This window comes from Genypterus blacodes, unplaced genomic scaffold (assembly GCF_046128005.1).
Source record: "Genypterus blacodes isolate CSIRO-AG114 ecotype Tasmania unplaced genomic scaffold, CSIRO-AGI_Gbla_v1 ptg000058l_1, whole genome shotgun sequence".
NCBI lineage: Eukaryota > Metazoa > Chordata > Actinopteri > Ophidiiformes > Ophidiidae > Genypterus > Genypterus blacodes.
The window spans coordinates 3,532,099-3,550,734 of NW_027466870.1; the positions used below are offsets into that span (position 1 = coordinate 3,532,099).

The 18,636-nt window shown below is 44.8% G+C and overlaps 1 protein-coding gene across 1 annotated transcript in view; it reads right to left on the bottom strand.

Annotated features, from left to right (window-relative positions):
* The window catches only part of insrb (insulin receptor b), a 68,865-nt gene extending 56,559 nt beyond the window's left edge, over positions 1–12,306 (bottom strand). The window contains exons 1-2 of the mRNA XM_076153322.1: positions 11,147–12,306; positions 10,929–11,066 (exon numbers count right to left, since the gene is read on the bottom strand). Of these exons, the coding sequence (XP_076009437.1) occupies positions 10,929–11,016 (88 nt within the window). The 5' untranslated portion in view covers positions 11,017–11,066; positions 11,147–12,306. The remainder of the gene's footprint in view (positions 1–10,928; positions 11,067–11,146) is intronic.
* Between the last annotated feature and the right edge of the window lie 6,330 nt (positions 12,307–18,636).

Genomic DNA, 18,636 nt, shown 5'->3' on the forward strand with positions numbered 1-18,636 from the left:
CGGCAGCAGCTGCAGGGCCCGGCCCCACCGACGCTCTGACCCACAAACCAGAGCTACGCTGGAGCTGGAGGAGCTACGCCTGCCTGATGGCTTTGCCAAATCAGTCTCTTCCATCCCCTTCTTGCAAAACCGCCCAGTCTGCCTGCTTGAGACCGCTGCTATCTAACGCCACTCTGTTTCAACAGCTACAGATCAACTCCCCGGCACAATGAGATCCCTGCTCGCTTCACTACTGTAGATTACACTATCACCATGTAGAATATGAAAGAGTGGCAGCTGTGATGTGACAAGAAAGCTTCACGATTTAAAAGAAGCTAACAGTTTATCAATTTACTCTGGTAATCAGTTTTAGTTGTGTTAACACACTGACACAGTTGTGACCTTTGGCAGTAAGAGTTCAGGGGGGTTGGAGAGATATTCCCTGAATGGATAAGTGAGCTCATCCCAAGCATGGCAAATCCTATTGATTTGCCTGGATTATAGCGAGGATGCCAGCTCCAGCACAACTGAATCCTAAACTCCAAACAAACTTAAGAGTCATACCCAGAGAGGAGGAAATAGTTTGTTCCTAAACGCCTTGAAATGTGTCTAAAGAGGAGCGAGGGGACAAAGTTAATAAGCAGAGGAGAGAGAAAAAGGGGGCAGAGTTTGAGAGGTGGGGAAAGCAAAGTGGTGAAGGAGCAAACAGGGGAGAGAAGGGGAGGATTGACAGAGGGAGAGTTTACAAACGAAGACGGAAAAGAGGCTGAAGCAGGGTGGAGGGATGGAGAGCAGAGGGGCCGGTTCAGTTTAATGGCCCGTTTGTCTGTGCTGTTAGACCACCGGCTCTCACTGGCTGCTGCGGGGAAACCTCACACACACGCGCACACACACACGCCCGCGCACACACATGCACACATCGACACACAGCCTGCCTCTCTCCCTCTCTCTGCTTCCTTCTTTCCATATCTCTCCTTCCCTCTACCTTTTCCATTGCTGGGGCCTGTACACACTCCGGTGCCTCCTGTTTACCAAAGCACCAATATATTAAATGATCAGTAGAAAGGTCTTAAACACTCTTTGCCTTATCATGTCACTATCTTCATTGTATGTTGTTGATGGTATTACATGTGTGGCAGATGAACCTTGTATCAAACCTCATGTGCACTAAAGGTTTCTGATTAAGGATGAATCCCTCCCCCCGGCCTGAGTATTTGTTTTTCCATGAAAGCCTCTGCAGATTCCTAAAGATCCCAAATGTTGCCCGCCTCTTGTTGGTTTTTCCAATAGGATATCCATGAGCGTGTTGGGTACGGCACAGAGGGAATACTGCCTTCAGTTAGGTGTTCAAAAAGGGCCCTGGACCAACAAATCACTTGCTGTTACTAGGTCTCTTCCAGAAGGGAAACCCAGAGCGGAGAGAGTCTGGGTTCCATTCATTATGCGTTCATCTCACAGGAAAGCTCTGTAGGTCACACACACGCTGGTCTCTGACTTTAACGGAGCCGTGATGAAGCAGCGACACACTGATTAGCTCAAACACAAGATTGTCTATCTAGCAAAGTTTAGGTGTGGTGATGAGATGGATCAGCATTCATGTACGTCTCCTTATTGGCTTATTGATTAATGGTCGGACTCGTGGCGTAGACTTTGCCATCAGTCATGCACACACACCTTCTGTCTTTCACACACTCCCCTTTTCCTTCAACAATGTCCATCAAACATGGTAATGAGTTAAATATAAGCTCTGTATTAACACCTGGTAACAACACTACACACACTGACTGACACCACATCCTTCAACCAGACTATGCAAATGACGCCGCCGACACAAGAGGTGCAGCTAGAAAAGAGGAGGAGCGCCGTCGCCCAGTACCGATGCAGCTACTGCCGTCACCATAGTAACCCAATTCAGGCTAGTTCATCAGGACAAAAACACACACACGCACCATCACCAGACACGTTACACACACACACACACACACAAACATGAGCGCTCAGAGAAGCAGGTCCATGTGACTGGGTGTTGTTGTTCCCGACGTGCCGGTGTACATGTTAAGCATCACTTAGACTCAGCTGGAGCGAGCGGGGCCTAATAAAAGAGCAGGAAACACAAAGCAAAGGGAGGATGGAGAGGTGTCAAATGGATGGTGTTCACACCTTTAAGAGGTTTGAAAGAGGAGGCTTTCCCACCACACACAGAGTGGGATTCACAGGTCTGTGTGTGTGTGTGTGTGTGTGTGTGTGTGTGTGTGTGTGTGTGTGTGTGTGTGTGTGTGTGTGTGTGTGTGTGTGTGTGTGTGTGTGTGTGTGTGTGTGTGTGTGTGTGTGTGTGTGTAGGCAAAAGACAGGTCTGCAGGCATTGTGCATCTGCAGTGCAAAAGAAAAACAAATCAGCGGATGAGAGTGAACCCTCTTGCCCCTCCATGAATAAGCACAGAGGAAGGGAAAGAACAAAGGATGAGAGGTGGATATGAGAGGAGACAGTTCCAGCGTGCAGAGAGACACTCCAGCACGGGGAAGGAGCTGGGCCATATATAAATACTAATTAATGGACACACTTGAATCACAGACAGTGGTTGATGTTTATCTGATGGGTGAGAATCTGGCAAAAACAGGAACACAACCAAATCCGACACGATCGTCCAAATATTTGTGGCATTTTCAATTTCAAGTGTATTGATGTTACCTTGTCAAGGCCTCTCTCTCCTTCACTCACTCACTCACTCCCTCAGTCAGTCAGTCACACACACACTCACACAGCCACAGACTATATGAGGATATTTGCATTTAAAGTACACACAAACTGGAAAGTCAAGTTCTTGGGGGAGGAAATGGATTTGATCTGCTGAGCTCCCTGTTGCCATCATCATCACTTTACACCAACAAGGGAATCCATCAAGATAACCTGACGCAGGTTAAACGCCGTCCCATTGTGAAGCAGCCGCGAGCTCCATTTCCCTCCGACTCACTCCCCGAGCTTCCAAAGCTACTAAACAAATAGTTTTTACGCCCTATGAACTGGAGCACAACTCTTCTGTAATCCAATAAGGTAAACAAACCAACCCCACCATCCGCGTCCGAGTCGAATCAGTCGATTCATTTACCGCCCAGTACATTTAAAACAATCAATTACTCTCTAGAAAAACCTAATTAAGCAGATTCGGCGTAATGCATTCTCTACTCTGCTTCTTTCCCAACGATGGCACGGCCTGCATTGAGGAAACAGGAAGTGAGGGACAGAGAGAGGAGACTATCTACTGCTGTAAATGTCACAGGCAAGATTAAGGCTCACATTATTCTGAGGCTTACATTAACTTATAGTTATTTGTCATTACTATCAATATGATTGGTATGATTACTATTATTATTGTACATCCCTTCCCGCAGCAAACTAAACAAAGGCTTGTGTCGGAGAGATGTCGTGTCAATCTATGCGACACACACTGCCGTCTAATATCTATGATGGATTTCTGTGTCATATTCATCTGCAGCTAATATAGCTTTGTTTCATAGCAGGGATCTATCAGTGTCTCTGCTCTGGAACAGGCAGGACATTAACTGGAGCTCAACACTCTGTGAGAAATGTGTCCTCGTCCTCTGAATCACAGACATGGAGAGACACAATGTATAGCCTCAATCGCACTGTAATTGAAGTTTTAAAGTGTGTGTGTAAAGATACTGAGGGTTTCACATAATGATTCAGAGTATGTGTGAGTGATTCAATGTGTGTGTGAGGTCATTAACTACTGAGAGACTGACTGGTCTGTCAAAAGGCCATTCAGTCATATGACAGTCCCTCAAAATAAATTTCAGGTTCAGTTACACACACACACACACACACACACACACACACACACACACACACACACACACACACACACACACACACACACACACACACACACACACACACACACACACACACACACACACACACACACACACACACACACACACACACACGGTTTTGCCATGCGTAGTGTCGTGTTGCTCAACTTTCTATTACACATTTTTCAGCTGCAGTGTAAACAGGAAGCTGTTTCTTCATACTTCCTTGTAAGTCCCAAACTTACAAACAAACATGCTTGCGTCAGAGAGTTCAAAGTTCACAGTGGTCAGGGAGGGCCACCCCGAGGCAGCTGGGTGGGCGGGTCAGTGTCAGACATGTTAACTATTCAAAATTTGACCTTCAAACTATCAAAGTCTTCTGAACTTCCAATTCCCATGTGGTATATAAATGATGCAGCCATTTCCACACTGACGCAGACAGAAATGCTGATTTCCTGCCCTTTCAGACAGTTAAACGGTCTGCTGTTTACACTGACACATACCCATACACGGGCCAGTGGAGCAGCCAGCTCGCCACTGTTCTGACCCATTGTTTACAAAGCAAGAGTGAAGGAAAGTGTGCCATCAAGTTATTTTAGATATGTGGCTAGAGCACGGATCATGTGACCATCAAACGTCTGAGTACACGCAACAAAGCTCAATACTGTTGTATGCCAGCTCCATCACTCCTTTAATGTCCGTTTTAATCTATCGAATGCTGTGTTCCCATCAAATTTAGTCACAAAAACCATTTGTCTTTGTTAAACCAATGGCCCTGGGCAGAAACAGCTCCACCACTGTCATGTTTCTTCTTCTTCTGTTGAGTTTTGGCGGTTGGCAGCCATACTGTTGCATTACCGCCATCTGCTGGACTGTCTATCGCCCCGTCTAACCACCCACGGCCATAGCACGTCGCGAATAAGCTCAAAAGACGCGAGGCGGTATTTACCCAGCGTGTATTTGCATTTGCAAAAAAGTGAAAATCATAAGCGGCGCCGACGGGGTGGCACAGCATTATGCCATGATATATGTGTGAAAGGGGCTTTAGTGTGGACATGGTCTCAGCCACTGTCTGGCCCTGCCTGCCACAGGGCCCCACAGGATCCCTCTGCTGATCTCTGCATTACAGGGGAGGCTCAACTTGGATTTTGCAGCGTGAAGTCACCAACAGCTAAAATAGGGCAGAACCAAACAGCAACAAGAGCCACCAAATCAGATGGTCGCGGCGTGGCGTAACAGAGCGTGGTGTGTTTGTATATGAGAGCGAGAGCGAGAGATATCCTGGGTCCTTGCACCCTTCCCACTAGACTCCATGTCTGTACAGTGAGGCAGAGGTTTATGTAAACAGCCAGAGTTCTCTATCTAGGAATGGGATAAGCTCTGTATCGAATCAAGCCCTGCCAAAACAGAACCACAATCACGTGACGTCTGGGGGAAATCTAAATGCTATGTTGTCCTAAGGGCTCGTTAATGACCAAAGCATTTAGTGGCACTTTATCAGGCAACTACACTTTGGGACATTTTCCTTTCAACTTCTGGAAATTGTAGTCACTCCTACAAAACAACATAATCAAAAATGGCCACTACATGCGTGTTTGTAATGTCAAATTCTGGGTGAATCGGAAATATTAGTAATCAATTACAACACTGATTTGTAGGCGTGTGCCAATATATGAATCTCAATACATTGCAATTCCATTTTTTAACAATGTTGTATCAATACTTTAACAGCTAGTATGGATATTTAATTCAATCTTTACATGTCCATAACATTTCCTATATCTATTTTCTTTAAAAATGCGTTAAAACAGCAAGGAACTGGACATTACCAATGCATCGAGCAAACGGAGCAAACCCACATTATGATATTCTGGAAACACAACAAACCTACGGGGCACATCTGACGAGACACCGTCCCCAGGTAAACACACAGACGCCTGCTAAACCCGTTGATCCAACGCACCTTTACACAGACAGAACTCATAGTAGTAAGCATCAGGAAAAGAGCAAGAAAGTCACTAATGTTTGTTTCCTTAGCAAAAGATATCAGCATAATATTACCATCAAATTACTTATTTAAAAACAAGTCATATTTCTAATCATTTTCTCAAATCTAAATAATTTGTGCCACTTAATTTCTAAATGGATGATTTTCCCATAAATTGATTACATTAATGAGACCCATCTACGACAACTACCTCTCCTTATCTGGCAATTATACCATAAATATAATACGGGCAATATGACTAATATTACAAAGTGATTAATACAGATATATCAACTTTTTAATCTTTGTGATGGATCTGATAAGACAACCCAGAGAGTGTGTGTGTGCCAGCTGCTGTGATGCTGTGGTGTAATGAATGAAGTCCTTAATGAAGTTTCTAATGAAACTGTTTGAATTATGAAGTGGTCCGAGTTGTTTTCCATCAGGCTGGATGGATGGATGTCTTTGAGTATTCTTGAGATGTCTTCACAAACATGTTAAGTGCTGTCAAAGAGCGCAGCAGCTTTGTGAGAACAGCAGCTTCAACCGGTGACAACTGTGATGAAACCAAGATTAAAAGAGACGCACAGATTTGGAACTGAGAAAAGTCAAGATAAGCTGATATTTATCCAATTTATTCCTTTTTGTGTGTGTGTATGAACGACCACAACCGGAATTAATTTAATAAATCGATTTTTTAATGATTTTTGAATTGATTCCGCAACTTTGTTATTTTTCAATTACCACTGCTGATGGTTTGTTTTTCCACAGTGTAATTAGTTTGAGCAGGGGAATGTAAGGGAACGTGTAGAGCTACTGTGTAGCCAAGGAAGTGCTCACACTCACTTTGAACTTTTGCAGACTAAATTAAATACCGTTTAATATGAATACAGTGAATAAAAGATTGAGTTTTATTCCATCTACTATCAATTATAATGTGCTGCGTTAAAGTGCAGCATGTTTCCCGCATATGTCAACACTGTCTCAGGGAGAAAAAACACATTAAAACTGCTGATAAATATGAATCAGTCCTCTGAGCTAAATGCCATATTAAAATGCCTCTCCTCCTCTCATTTAATGATTAGAACATGAAAACAAAGATAGCGCGGCACTGAAGCGTTTGTAGAAATCAATGTATTTGCTCATCAGACACTCAAACAGGGAATTGTGGGAGTCAAAAGGTCAGTTTGTGTTTCATCATGTGCTTGTCCTGTATTGCTGTTAGGAAACACAGCCTGGAACAGACACAGACACGAAAACAAGTGCAAACAAGATGAGAAAAAAAAAGGGTGCATTGGCAAGGTTTGAGAAGTTAAAAAGAGTCCTTGGAAAGATAAGAGCAGAGGAGGAAGCACTTATGAAAAGCACCACTACAGTAAATTTCCTTTAGCGGTACGTATTGCCTTCCTGACTAACACTTGCAACGTGTGTAGCCTCATTTCACAAGCGCTTCATTGTCTGGTGGCTCTGTGGACACGGAATATCCAAACATACAATGGGAATCTACGATAAGAAGGTAGGATTGCATTGTGAGAGCCAGGATTCTGCATAAAGGCCGTCCAACATATCATAATGACTTTGTAAAAGAGAATAGAGAGGCACCGGAACACTAGAGCAGCTCTATGCCAGGGCAAACATACAGTATGATTGAAATTGCAGGAAACAACAAGATACTGAAACAGAAAATTAACTTAAAAAAAGGATTCTCTGCCATGTTTCACCTTCATATTGGCGACAGGAGGGTTAACAAATGCCAAGACATTGACATCATTTCTACTTGCGTACTACAATTCATGGTTTGTCACTTCTTCAGACCAAACATTAGAAGGGTTTTCATTGTTTACCATCCGACCTGAAGCGTTTTGCCGTTTTTCACCACAATGACTGAGAGACAAAAACACAGGCGGAGCTAATGACATCAATAGTGGCTGCATTCCATTTGTGTCTCCATGTGACTGAACTGTTATGAGTGACTGTACACCTGATACACAAACTAATGATTAGAGATGGGAGAAAGACTTCAGGTTCTGGCTTTTCTTTCTTCCACCCCATCGTCTATTCTAATATGCAGGACTCCATTACTGGTTGACATTATGTGATGGGATGATTTAATGAAATGGGCAGTGAGAGGGCAGGCACTGGAGGGGGCACACGGGGGGCCGGTATCAGCAGGTGCCTCTCCCCTGAGTCACTCTTAAGCCTGCCACTAGGACAGTATGTTCTCATATACTGCGTGTGTGTGTCCACATACACAAATGCACAGAAAACACACAGAGCCCAAAAGAGGGCAGGACAGGAGCAGAGAGAAGAGATCCTGCAGACAACACAGGCCAGTTGGGACAGACAGACAGACAGACAGACAGACAGAGACACACACACACACACACACACACACACACACACACACACACACACACACACACACACACACACACACACACACACACACACACACACACACACACACACACACACACACACACACACACACACACACACACACACACACACACACACACACACACACAGACCTACAGGGTGGGCCACTTCAAACGCATTCCACAACATGCACAGCATTGTCGGAAAATGCCACTGTGCACTTCAGTGAAGGGTGCCTGAGGATTCCAAATGGGCCACAAAACGCTTACACACCCAAATGGAATCCATCTTTACTGGTCTATCCCTTTGCTGTAACTATGATTTTAGAAATCATCATATCCCAACTTCTCAACAGTCCCTCCTGAGTAAGGCAGACTTGTTTTGGACATTAAGTTGAGATTGTCACTGTGGAATCTTCCAGGCTTTGATCTGTGTGACAGAGACAGTTAAAGAAGCACGTAGACTGTGGGGAGCGTATATAACAACATATGTACACACTCGCATACACACTACCCCTTTCCAACAGAGCTGCACTTACAAGGCTGAGAGGAACAAGAAGGGGGCAAGGCTCCCAGTTGCACAACTTGTTTTTCGCAAGATAGTCTAGGAGAAGACAACAGCTCAGCAAACGGTTTACTGATAACCTTCACACAAAAAGCTCTCTACGACTCGCTCAATCAAACTCAACTAACTACTGACTGTCGATTCTCAAGCTTACAGTCCGCAAGTCAAAGCCACAATGTGGTCAGAGTATCAATATGCTTCCCCTTTCCCAAGACTGAGGTGAGGTCAGGCACTGTGGGTTGAACAATGAATTATTTTAAGCATTTTGGCTGTTGTCCCCCCCTCAGGCGTAAACATCTCAAAGGGCCTAATACGGTAACAAACTAAGTAAATCAGCAGGGCCAAACAAGCATTTACATGGAAGAGAGAGAGAGAGAGGGGGAGAGAGAGAGAGAGAGTACCAGCAGCCCCTTCTCACAGCGCCCCCCTTCAGGGGCCTCTGCCTCTGTCTGCATATATGACCTGTGCAAAATAGCCAAAACACTTCCTTTTAACCTGGGGGCCGTTTCTAAGTAGTATAATTCAAAGTGGGACGATCATTAATCTAACTTAGCCGAAGATAAGAAACACTCATTACTTTTATCAATGGCTTGATGAGTTCTGTTTGGCTCGTTCTGAGCTCCCTCGCTCCGTTTCACATGGAGTCGCTCCGTGTAGTCAAACACTTTGGAGTTGTGCAATGCATCATCTGAACACGCCGAACACCAAACTCAGAAGCAACAAATATAGGCCGTAGGTTAAACCACAAATAAACAAATAAATTCAGCACTTTATCATTTTGGCAGAGTTGTCGAATTCCTTCCCAAAAAAGAAAGTAACAAAGACACGACACATGCTGCTATTCATTCACTCTCACATTCATTCAGACTAAGATAGCTCTAGTAGAGTAAAGGTTTTATCACATAGTCTAATGTTTCCTCTTCTAAGAATTCTCACATTCAATCAGATCCAAATGCACGCTGGGAATCATATGCAAGATTTAAATTCATATTTTGTTGCAATGTCATTCTATTGAGCAAAGAAGTGGGCAGACTTCTTTAAGCAAAACAACAACAACAAAGTGCGTTTCTATAGATTGATCCTTCACCACGCCGTTTATAACCTCATCATTTAGAAACTCAATATCATGTTGCAATTTATAATCAAACTGATGTCAACATAAACCCGAGCTAATTTCATCATTTAGAGTGAGATCATTGTGTCTGGCGTGTGTGTGTGTGTGTGTGGCGTGCAGCGAGGCAGAGCATCACTGCATTGTTTTGAAAAGCACGTTGTTACATTATTACAATGACGATCCCGGCTCATTGATAAAAAAACAACAACACGCCGCATAGTGAAGCGACATTCCCCGGTAAGAACACCGCCCATGTCCCCGTCTGCGCCTCAGCTCCGAGGCGGCGCAGGCCAATCCGCCGCTTAGGGAGCGACGTTTGGGCATTTGTTTACGTTCGGGCTGCAGCAGCGTCGTGTGTGCGTGCGCGTGTGTGTGCGTGTGTGTGAGAGAGAGTGTGTATGTCGCCATGAGGGGCCTAGATGTGCTCACAGGGCCAATCCTGCTGCTCCCAGTTTAGACTCGCTGCAGCAGACCACCCTCGTCCAGTAACAGCAGCTAATCTGGCCCTGGGGCCTGGCGGATCCGGCACAGGCCTCGGAAATGTGTCCCTTTAAGAGGCAACACACAGGCGGAACTACTCCTCCACAACTTCACCACAATTATTAACCATCAATTATTACTGCACGGCCACGCGAGGGCCGACAGGGGAGACGTTCACGTCCTCTGCGAAACTTTGGCAACAGCCCACCATAACAAGGCCACAGGCTGCCGTGAGAGCGTTTACCATCACAATGAGTAAACAATCGGCATCTTCTTAGCTCGTAACAAAACAACACCATTCCTAAAAGATCCCACTAATGCACCGATGGCAGTGGGAAGTTAGTGAGCTATTGCAAATGGAGCATTCCGTGTTTACACTGCATCACACAGCGCCTTGTTTACACCCACACTTCAGTCATGATCGTACACAAAACTATATGATGATAGCCATAATACAACAATTCTTCCTCTATCCAATTCACTTCTATTTGTATTTTACGACACTTTCTATTATCTGTACGCGGGCATATGTGAAATGCGATGGGGACGATATGTGGCATGATACACAATAATAAATAACAAAACAATACTCACTTTCTCCGCTTATTAGTCCACACTGGCACACGATGCAGACGGCAAAAAACACAATTTGTGCTCTCTGCCTCAGCGTCCACCGCCTCATTCTGACGTGAGGGTTAAGTTGTGTTCTCCTCTTGTGTGGAAAACTCCAATCTTTCGGGAGCAAAGTTCGTTTCAAATACGCTGGAATACCAAAAGTAATAATAATAATTTAAAAAAAGAACAATCTTAACTTGTAATGTAAGAGGCTGCAGTCAACGAATTCAAGGTTGCCCCCTTAAAAAGGGGCCAGGAGGGTTATAATTTATGAAAAGCGTCCCAGCCGAGCCAAATGTCTGATGGAGGTGAGTCCTGGGAAATGCAAAACACTAAATAATGTGATCTTGGGTCCTGGCAACACACGTACGAATAAAAATCGTCATTTTCCACGCGTGAATGCGACAGTCCACGTTCATCTGATCGGTTTTAGTGTCCCAATGAACCAGGAAAAATAAGAAATAATAGCCAATATGTGACTAATATCCCAGGCAGGGGAGGTCCACCAGCCCGGGGTTCATGTCTGCGCCGCTCCGCTCCAGTGACAAACACACGGATTTCGGTAGTTCAGCCCCGCGTCCTCTAATCTCCTCTCAGTCAACTCGGGCCGAAGTTACGATCTTCCAAGGAACCGGGTTCGACTGGGTCGTCGCCTTCTCCGCCGCCAGCCAGCTCACGGGTGCCCGTGCCGCTCCTGCTCGCCTGGATGTCCCCAGCCTTTTAAGAACAGAGCGGGGCTCATCCCAGGAAAAGCTACGTGCAGGAAAAACGTGCAGCACCACAGCTTTCCCCACTACGACCTTCCTCTGAACTCCTTCACCCCCGCTGACCACCACGCCGCCGACGAATTAACACCCATAAAACGACGAAAACGGGGGAGAAAGCGCGGAGGAAAACTTGCGAAGTGAGCCGTAGTCCCTTTTAACGCACATTAAGGGGCGAATATCGACAATAACGTCGGCGTTTAAGCAGCACGTTGCCGCGAAGTGAGCAAACTCTCCACCACGCCGCCCGTTCCGTCTCTCAGATTAACGCTAGCCGATGGGGGGAAAACAGCTAACGTTAGCTAGCTAATCCAAAACAAACGAGGTTTCAGGGTCGACGGTAGCTCGAGTCGAAACAAAAAACGGGAAAAAATGGACACAAAGTGTGGAGCCCCGTCTCCGAATGTGAAAGGCGATGAGGTAAGCGAACGTAAAAGACTTAAAAAGACGGGTCAAGTGTGGAAAACTTGGATTCCCGTTCCGTTTAGCGGTTCCCCCTCTTTCCGTCTCTCTTTCTGCGAGTCTCTCTCCGCCAGTAAACAAGCCCTGCCACAGCGCTCAGCTGGGCCACGCCGGTCGGACGGAAAGCACGGAGCGGACTACCTGTCGCGTCAATGCCTGGGCTGCGGATCTGGAGTGTCTGAGAGCAGAGGCGCACTGGTGCCCTTTGTGAGGGGGGGAGAGAGCCCCCACAACATGTTTTTAATGTGGAATAAGGCAAATAACGGCTCAATATATATATAATATTTATTATTATTATTATCTATGCCTCATTATAGCTGTCCAGAAAGAAAAATATATACATTTCTTAAGCATTGTAAGGACTTAAGCCAAGAAACACGTATATTATTAAATAGTATGATTAATCAATGTACAGCCAATTTGTTGATTAATATTCTGTAAATATGTTTTGATATGTTCAGAATTGTGTTTTTATATTTTATTTCATTTTATTGTCTGTTTATTTCCCTGTCTCAACTGCACAATAAAGTCCTATTCTTCTGCAGTCTACCGGTTTAATAGTGAAGACAGAGGTGAAGCATAAAGGTCATTCCTCTTTATACTCTTCACGCATGCAAACCCATGTAAGACCTGTTGACACGACTAACATTCAACAATTCTGTAATCTTTCTCCAAAAATTTCCCCATAGTTATCTTCACCTCGTTGTGAGCTAATGAGCCTGCAAGACAAAACAGTGTGACATTGTCTCAAAGAGCAGAGCAAATATAACACTTCCTTCACCCTGCAGCTAGGAAGCAAGAGACCTGCCAAGTCAGAGAAATGTACACATACGTACAGTTTGAACATTTTGCATAACAAATATCCTAGTGATAAAACCTGTCCTATTGATGGGAGTGTGTGCAGTTTGTCTCTGCCTCTTGCCTCAGTGTGCGTCTCGTGTTTACCTGAACTAATGAAACAAATTAAATAAAGAATAGAATAGAAACAGAATAGAATAGAACAGAAGACTTGTTTCTTGTTGTTTATCCTGTAGGTATGCAGTGTGTGAGTGTGTGTGTGTGTGTGTGCCGGGATGTGTACACACAGGTCGACACTCGGCTGAGAGGTTGTGAGGTAGGCTGGTTGTTAATCTGAGGAATGTTGTTACCCAGTGAACAGAGTAAATGAGGTCTTAGTGAGATTAAATGTCACAGGTCTGAAGGACTAAGAGCAGTGGAACCTAGTCAAAACAGCAGATCTGTGTGTGTGGTGGTCACACACTCTTCTCTTCTCTTCTCTTCTCTTCTCTTCTCTTCTCTTCTCTTCTGTTCTCTTCTCTTCTCTTCTCTTCTCTTCTCTTCTCTTCTCTTCTCTTCTCTTCTGTCGTACACACAAACAGCCCATGTGCAGCAGTAATGTCTGCCTCTTCATGGCTGTACTATGATTTCAGTTCAGTAGATGGCACTAAAAATTACTTCAACAATTTCATTCACTCCTAATGTCAAATAAGGACAAAGGGATACAGAATTATGAATAAGTAGGATTAAACATGAGCAGGAGGGAAGACTGGGGAACTTTGGGTAATGCAGAATAAATTAACCTGACATCTTTCTCTCTGCAGATACAGATTTTGTGGTTGTAAAAAAAAAAAGAAAAAGAAAAAAAAAGAATTCTAATGAAAATTTTTCTGATTTTCTTGACAGTGTTAATCAGGCATGAAGAACAAATTAAAAAAAAATATTGTATCACACAGAACATGCTTTAAATGTTCCTTCAAGCTCAAATCAACCAAACTGATGCTGGGTTACAATACAGAATAAATAAAACAGCAATATTAATCAACTAAGAAAACACCAAGACTGTGCAGTTTGATCGCTGTTACCTGGATTCTACAATAAATTGTGATTTTTCAATCAAGAAATAAATCCATAAACATGAAATGACCCTTTTTCAAACAAAGAAGGAGCCAGGAACAGAGGCTCAAAGGCTCCAGATTATTGCTGGAGTTGTGGTGTTATTCACTTTATTAAACAATCTGTATAATCTATATGTCGTAAATTTAAAATTTCCCATCGGTGTAAGTAAGACTCCAGGGTCCTATAGGGCTCCGGTCCAACTAATATCTGGAATAGTCATCAATATGATCAACCTAGGAGCTCTCAGACGCATAACAGCACCTGAGGGACCCCAGCTGCCTTCACTGCAGTTTGTATTGAATAAAACACAAATAAAGTCGTTCAGATCAGCTTCGTCCTTCCTTCAAGCTTTACAGCAAAATAAACTTCTGCAGCCGAGGTAATCCCGCATTCTCTCCCCTCGTCTCACACACACAAACGCACACGCACGGGAAAACAAACTCCCGCTCGTTCCCTCCACAGTCGCCTCTGCTTCGCCCTCTAAATGGAGGGATTAATATGTTTGAATGGAGAGAGTCTCCCTCCTTTGTTGGTGTGCAAGGCTCAGTAATTAGCTGCCTGGGGAGCCAGGAAGCAGGAGCCTCTGTTCAGCCGCTGCGTGGCCGCGTATGCAATGTGAGGGCATCAGAGTGTGTGTTTTGCGTGCGTGCGTGCGCGTGTGTGTGAGACACGGTACGTCCACCAAAGAGAGGGTCATGAGCTAAACAGATAAAGCGTTCCTGGATTATCCTCTTTAAATGGCTCTCTGTTAGTGATTTACACTTTTAGCACTTGCTGTTCCGGCACTTGAGGCCCTATAGCCTGCGGCTCAGACAAACAGAACAACAACAGCCTCTCTCTCTCTCCCTCTCTCTCTTGTTCCCTCACTTTCTCCCTCAGCAACACAAGACAATGCAATCACCATTACAGTCGTTTGGAGCTGAATCGAGTTATCGTGCGATGATGAGACTGATTCCTCTTCTGGGGCGGCTTGGCGGACTCGACTGAGTGGCTATCACACACTTTCTTCACACACATGTGACTCTAGGAAAAAGCCTCACACTAATAAATATATAACAGGAGATACGGCCGCTGCACCACACGCACACACACATACACACATTCATCTGCCTCAGAGGGAAGTTCTGTGTTTCAGATTTCGGGTCCATATGCAGAACATATCTGGTAGAAATCACTGAATTTCCTTTCTTTCTGTCTCTCAGGGGCAAATGAGCTTCAGCTGCGTTTTGCACACGAAACACTGTATTATCACACACACACACACATTAGGCCCACAGTGTGAAACAGGATCAGCTCATCTTCCTGTACAGATGAAGCATGTGGGGGTTTATCAGGTATCAGTATCTGATTAAGACTTCATCATCATCATCATCATCACCTTTTTGATAAAGCAGAGGATGAGACTTGTTTCTCACGTTTTCAACATAGCAACTGTGACATCATTGGTGAGAATGTCGATGATGATGTCATTATGTGGTTGCTAGGCTACTTCCATTCATGTCTCTCACTAGTCTCATTTGGTCGTGCAAATAAGAAATAAAACTGCAAATTTTATGGAAATTAAATGAAAAGCTCCTTATGCAAATGCAGGAGGCTTCAAGAAAGGTTTGGGCGAGTTTGAGGTGATTGGAGGACTGGTGCTCGTATTTACACACACACACACACACAGGCACAAGCACACAAGCTTCTCCGTTCCAGTTTCCTCCCACTCTCCAAAGCCCTGCAGGTTAGAGGTGAACTGGCGACTCCAAACGGCCGATGGGTGTGAATCTGACATAATGATAAGTGGGACATCGTAAACGGACGAGTGGAAACGGTCCCCGATGATCTAAATTGAAGTGGAACAACAGATCGTCCGTCTGCGTGAAACGATTTAGCTGAAAGTGAAACGGTGGAGGTGATGAGCGCCGGCGGCCACTGTGTCAATAGAAATCAGATTGAGCCATCAGATTGAGCCGTTGATGAGGGCGGATAAAGCTCTTAGAAAGAACATTGCATCTGGCTCAGGACTGTGATTACGATCCCTACGTGTGTCAAATCAGCCACAGCAACCACACAAACCATAATCCATGTTGATAACTGCTGCGTTATCTGTCTGTCTCTCTGTCTGTCTGTCTGATCGGTCACCAAGGTTACAGCGTGTCGCCTATAAAGCAGCTTGCTGTGCTGTGTTACCATGGATTACTCCGGCTGTCGGGCGATGAGAGAATCAGGACTCAACTTCTACTCCCTGCACGCGGTGACTCATCGCCTCGATTCAGGCAAAGTCGTTTCCAAATTAATATTAAGAGCTTGTCTGTCTGCTGCACTTCAGCCTGCCCCACTGAATCATAACAGACGGAGACAAAGTGCCCAGAGGAGAAGGAATCCTGCAGTATGATGCAGTAGTTTGTGGTTTTGCAGCATTGTAAAGTGTTTTGTTATTCCTGCTCCTACGTATCATGATCAGGGATTAACGCCTCGATTCCCTATTGTCCTGAGATGACATCACACTAAGAACAAATTGTACTTCCTTTAATGAGCTGAGGTACGGTTTTATACGAGTGTGTGTTCAGATCTTTACCTTTCCAATTCTTTCTGTGTTTCTCCACCAAACCATTTTTTTTATCCCAGGTTGTCAAATCTGTCAATTCTTCAATTTTGTTCTCATCTGTGTGTGTTGCTGACCGTGTCTACGTCCAATCAGCGTACAGATAAAGTATAAGCCGGCGTGTTTGCTGAAGGAAAGGTCTGTCTTCCTCTCTGAGAGTGTGTTATCTCCTGCCACAGTGTCCCGAACTCCAGGACCCTGGGCTGAACCCGGCCTCCCCTTCTCTGATACGCCGCGGCCCCTGGGTGTGTGTTTCGTGTCCATACGTGTCCGCCGTGGGTCAGTGTGTGAGACACTTAACCTCGGGTCACACGCACATCCCACTGAGCCTTGTTTTCCCACACATGGACCACAACACACTTATCTGTAAACAGATTAGGCTGTCAAGGTCTCTCTCTGCTGCCCACTCCTCTCCTCTCGCCCCCTCTTTGCTTTCCGAGCACAAACATTCCAGGTTGTTTTTCCTCTTTTCACCTCCAAGGCTGAACTCTTCCTCCTTATTCCTCTTCATTTGTCACTTTTCTCCCCTCCTCTCCTCCTTCTCCTGCAGGTTTTCAGCTTCTTCTCTCCCCTCTCTCCTGCCTTCCCCCTCACCTCGGCCTGTTTGTCCCTTCTCTCACACTGATGGACTGCAGCAGGGGCCGGGGAGGGGGGCACTCGCAGGGTTAAAGGATTAGTTTTGTCATTGACCTGGGGGAGACGGATGGCAGAGGCCGGTTTGATCCCCGGCGTCCTTGAGAGGATGTGTCAGTGACAGCCTTATCTACATATTGTTGGATCAGGAGCAAAAGTGATACGCAGGGAGAAAGACGATGGAGAGGACAGTCAAGGTCAGGTCAATGTCACATGCCCGCACGCCCGTCCCCCTACCCCCCCACACACACACACACACACACACACACACACACACACACACACACACACACACACACACACACACACACACACACACAGGGGAAAGGTGTGTTGGCTTCAGGAAGAACATCAAAGTCCGGCTCTGGTACTTCCTCTCACAGTGGGAATATGAGGACACTGTTGTTTTGTTGCTTCCTTTCACAAATCGTAAATCTGCGTGCACGTGTCTCGCTCACATGCATGACAGCGGGACGGTTAGAGACAAGCTGGAGACGGCCTGGACATTCTCAGCCCTGTGAAGGAATGAGACCCAACCAAAACCTGCAGCGCGAACCTGCACACATAAGGAATCTGGTTCCATGTGCAATTCATTTGTATCAGAAATGAGAAATTAGCATGAAAAATATGTTAAATCGAAATCAATCAATAGGTTATCATTCAATCAATCAATCAATCAATCAATCAATCAATCAATCAATCAATTAATTCATGCTAGAGACACAGATGTGATGACGTGTTTCCTCAGTGGCTCATATCATCGTCATACTAATCAATGCTTTGTTTACATGTTATTCTATAAGAAATCATCTGTTTTGAAGTTTTCGTTTTTCTTGTGTCTTTGAATGCAGCAACAGTGTGTGTATGTGTGTGTGTGTGTGTGTGTGTGTGTGTGTGTGTGTGTGTGTGTGTGTGTGTGTGTGTGTGTGCGTGCGTGTGCAGATCAGAGCCAGGATAAAAATTCCCAGAATTCCTGTGACACAAACAGTGGACAATGACCTCCTGTGTCTCTGAACGGAAAGATTTCTTAAGGATTAAAATATCCATCAAAGTGCAGGGAGGCCGATGAGCAAACAGGAATACAAATGTTTTATGACTAGAAGAGACTCTGACTGAGAACCTTATCTTATCACAGAATTACACAGAATTAAAGAAACTAACATGTTTGATTTGCCATGGAGGGGAAATGTCATGATTCTGTATGAAGCAGATTTGTGCGGATTGTCTTTGAATGCATCATATACATTGATGAAATGTGCTGCTTTCTCTCAGATTCATACTCCAAATCCCATAATCCACCATTTCAAATGTAACAGGGAAGACTTTCTGCATGAACATCCAG